Source organism: Aptenodytes forsteri, unplaced genomic scaffold, assembly GCF_000699145.1.
Source record: "Aptenodytes forsteri isolate BGI_AS27 unplaced genomic scaffold, ASM69914v1 Scaffold126, whole genome shotgun sequence".
In the NCBI taxonomy this organism is placed as follows: Eukaryota; Metazoa; Chordata; class Aves; order Sphenisciformes; family Spheniscidae; genus Aptenodytes; species Aptenodytes forsteri.
Window position 1 is genome coordinate 2,135,575 of NW_008794599.1, and position 2,900 is coordinate 2,138,474.

At 59.7% G+C, this 2,900-nt stretch overlaps 1 protein-coding gene across 1 annotated transcript in view; it reads right to left on the reverse strand.

Annotated features, from left to right (window-relative positions):
- Positions 1-2,344, reverse strand: part of DDX25 (DEAD-box helicase 25) — a 6,233-nt gene extending 3,889 nt beyond the window's left edge. The window contains exons 1-5 of the mRNA XM_019470392.1: positions 2,214-2,344; positions 2,024-2,116; positions 1,805-1,907; positions 851-965; positions 280-457 (exon numbers count right to left, since the gene is read on the reverse strand). Coding sequence (XP_019325937.1) covers positions 280-457; positions 851-965; positions 1,805-1,907; positions 2,024-2,085 — 458 coding nt within the window. The 5' untranslated portion in view covers positions 2,086-2,116; positions 2,214-2,344. The remainder of the gene's footprint in view (positions 1-279; positions 458-850; positions 966-1,804; positions 1,908-2,023; positions 2,117-2,213) is intronic.
- Between the last annotated feature and the right edge of the window lie 556 nt (positions 2,345-2,900).

The following is a 2,900-nucleotide window of genomic DNA, read 5'->3' on the forward strand; positions in this document are numbered from 1 at the left end:
AAAAAAAAAAAAAAAAAAAAGCTACTTTAAGCTGATTTTGCGTCGCCTTCAACAGAAAGGGAACCCAATCCAAGGGCTCTAACGGCTCAAAGGAAAGGTTTTACAGAAAGCCGGATCCCTGGACTCGCGTTTCCCCAGACGCCCCTTCGACATCACAGGGATGCTTCTCTTTCGCTGCCGATTCGGCTCGTTTGGCGACCGATTCCCTCAAAGCCCAGCAAAGAAGGGGGGGAAAAAAAAAACCAGGGAAGCGGGATGCCAGCCGTCAGGAATACTCACCTCTGAATGCGAATGCTTTGATAGGAGAGGCCCTGAGTGTCGATCATGATGTCGGCTTCATCCAGCACGAACATGTTGATCTTCTTCACGTCTACGACTCTCCGTTTGAAACACCAGTCCAGCATTGTCCCCGGCGTCCCGATGACGATCTGCTCCTCCAGCGCGGTGCCCTGCAGAACTGCGAGAGGGGGCAATGGCACCCGACCGCCTCCGAACGCGACGCGTTTCTGCTGCTCGAGCGCGTTTTTCCCTGGGTTATCTCAGATTCCGGCCTCTGAGGCGGTCACGGCAAAGTGGAGCTTGAGGTTAAAATTGCAAGCAGGGCCGACACTTCCCCACAGCCTCGGGGGGGTGTGTGGAAACCAGCCCCACGTGGGAAGAAGGGAGTCTGGAAGCAGCCAGCGGTCGTGAAAAAGACTCCTTAGCAGGAGAGGGGGATATAGACGCTGTTTTATGCACCTTCACGGAGGTCCGTGCGGCTCCTGGTAGCTCAAGGCTCTAAGAGAGGATCCCTATACTCAACGCTCCCGTTAACGGCGCCGGTAGCTCTGCTCGGCGGGACCGGACTCACCTCGGTTTCCCCGGACAGCGTACGTAACCTTGATGTCGGCGCAAAACCGCCCGATGGTCTCGATCACGCGCCCGATCTGCAGGGCCAGCTCGTAGGTGGGAGCCAAGCAGAGGCACTTGGGGGGAGATAAGAGAGCTGTCAGACGAGAAGCGCCTCGTTTAAAAGCCGAGGGCGCTCCCGGGATGAGGTACACCGGGCAGACAAGGGGGCATTTCGAAGGGACAGAAAGAAGAGCACAGGGAAATCCCACGCCACTGAACTCCCTCAAAAGCGCAGGGGGATCGGGCAGTCGGTCGCATTCGGAGGTTAGGGAGCTGGGAACGCAGCACAGCTCGAGGGACGCAGGCAGAAAGAAGTCGCTGCAGCTATTTTTGAGGGGGGGCGGGGGGGGGGGCGGGGGGGAATTTGTCTCCTGAAGCACGGCGCAGTTCGTTTCTGCGCCCAGCTTTAAAGCAACCGGTCGAATCACCCCCTACGCTTGAGACGAGAGGCTTTACGTCGCAGTAACCAGCTCGCAAAGCTGATTCTGCACGGAGAGAGGTGGCTGGGGCTCGCGGGCCAGCTTTAAAGCAACCGGTCGAATCACCCCCTACGCTTGAGACGAGAGGCTTTACGTCGCAGTAACCAGCTCGCAAAGCTGATTCTGCACGGAGAGAGGTGGCTGGGGCTCGCGGGGGCGTTTAAGCCACCAGAAAACCAGCAGCCTCTGCAGTTGCTTTTCAAAATTTACATGCCAGGATATCTAAAGCCTGGCTTGATCCGCTGGTAGCAAGAAGAAGTACCCCCTTTAGCGGGCACCACGCTTTCTGTCCTACCTGCTGGGGTGACGGGGGGGGGGGGGGGGTTTTGGTCCCCCCCAGAGACGGGGACAAAGCCCAGCGCTCTGCCCCCCGGGCAGCGTCTCGAGGGCTCGGGCAAACCCCTCCTGCACCAGCTTTCCCTTTCCTACGTTACCTGCGGGTATTTCTCAGCGGCATTAACTCTGCTCAACATCGCCAAGACAAAAGCTGCCGTTTTCCCTGTCCCTGACTGGCTCTGGGCAATCAGGTTTTGGGGCCTGTAAGGCAAAGGCTGCTTAGCGGCGCGCAAGGGTTGGGCGTCCCCGGATTGGCGTCCCGACGCCGGGGATGCCTCGGGGGAACCGGGGCTCACCCGCGTGGCGTTACTACTCACGGATACGCCAGCATGATCGGCAGAGCCGTCTCCTGGATTTTGGATGGTCTGTTGAAGCCCATGATGTAAATCCCCTGCAAGAGCTCCTTCTTCCTGTTAAAAAAAAAAAAAAAAGGCGTCAAAAAGGGCCCGTTTGACAAACGACGGCGGCTCTCGTGCTTTGCCGGGCTGGGGGCTGCTGGCGACTCACAGGGTTAGCTCTTCGAAGGTTTTGACGGAGAAGAGCGGGGAGCTGGGGTCCTGCTGCAGGATCTCCACGTGGTGGCTGGACTCCACGAGGGACGTGCGGATCAGCTTGTTCAGCAGGGAGGTTTCCGCCGAGTCCACTGGAAAAGGCAGAAACTCGTTAAAAAAAAAAAAAAAGAGATTTTTTTGAGAAGTCTCTCCCCCTTCTGTCCCTCTTCCCGCAAATACAGGGGTCTCCGGCCATCCCCACCCCTTGGGGAACCCGGACACCGCCAAGACCTGTACGTAATTAGCGAGTAATGACCGTGGCCTGCCACAGAACCCCCTCAGCACCCAACTGCCCCTGCTCCCTGCCTCAGTTTCCCCCGCCTGCTTCAAGGGAAGGCCCCGGGGGCCGCGCACCGGGGCGCAGGGACCCGCCTCTGTCCTCCTCCTCCTCCTCGCCGCAGTCACCAACCCCGGGGGGGTTCTGGCACCCCAAGGACCTCCCAGGGTGGGGGGTCCCTGGCTCTCCAGCACCCTGTGGACCCCCCTCCCCGGCCATGAGGTTGTCTCTGACCCCCTGAAACGCTACGGGGGACAGCGCCGGCACCCTATGGGGCCCCCGCTCCTCCAGCACCCCAGAGACGCCCCCCCAACCCCCCCCCCAAACCCTCTCGGGCCCCTGCCTGCGCCCCTCAGGGCACATTTC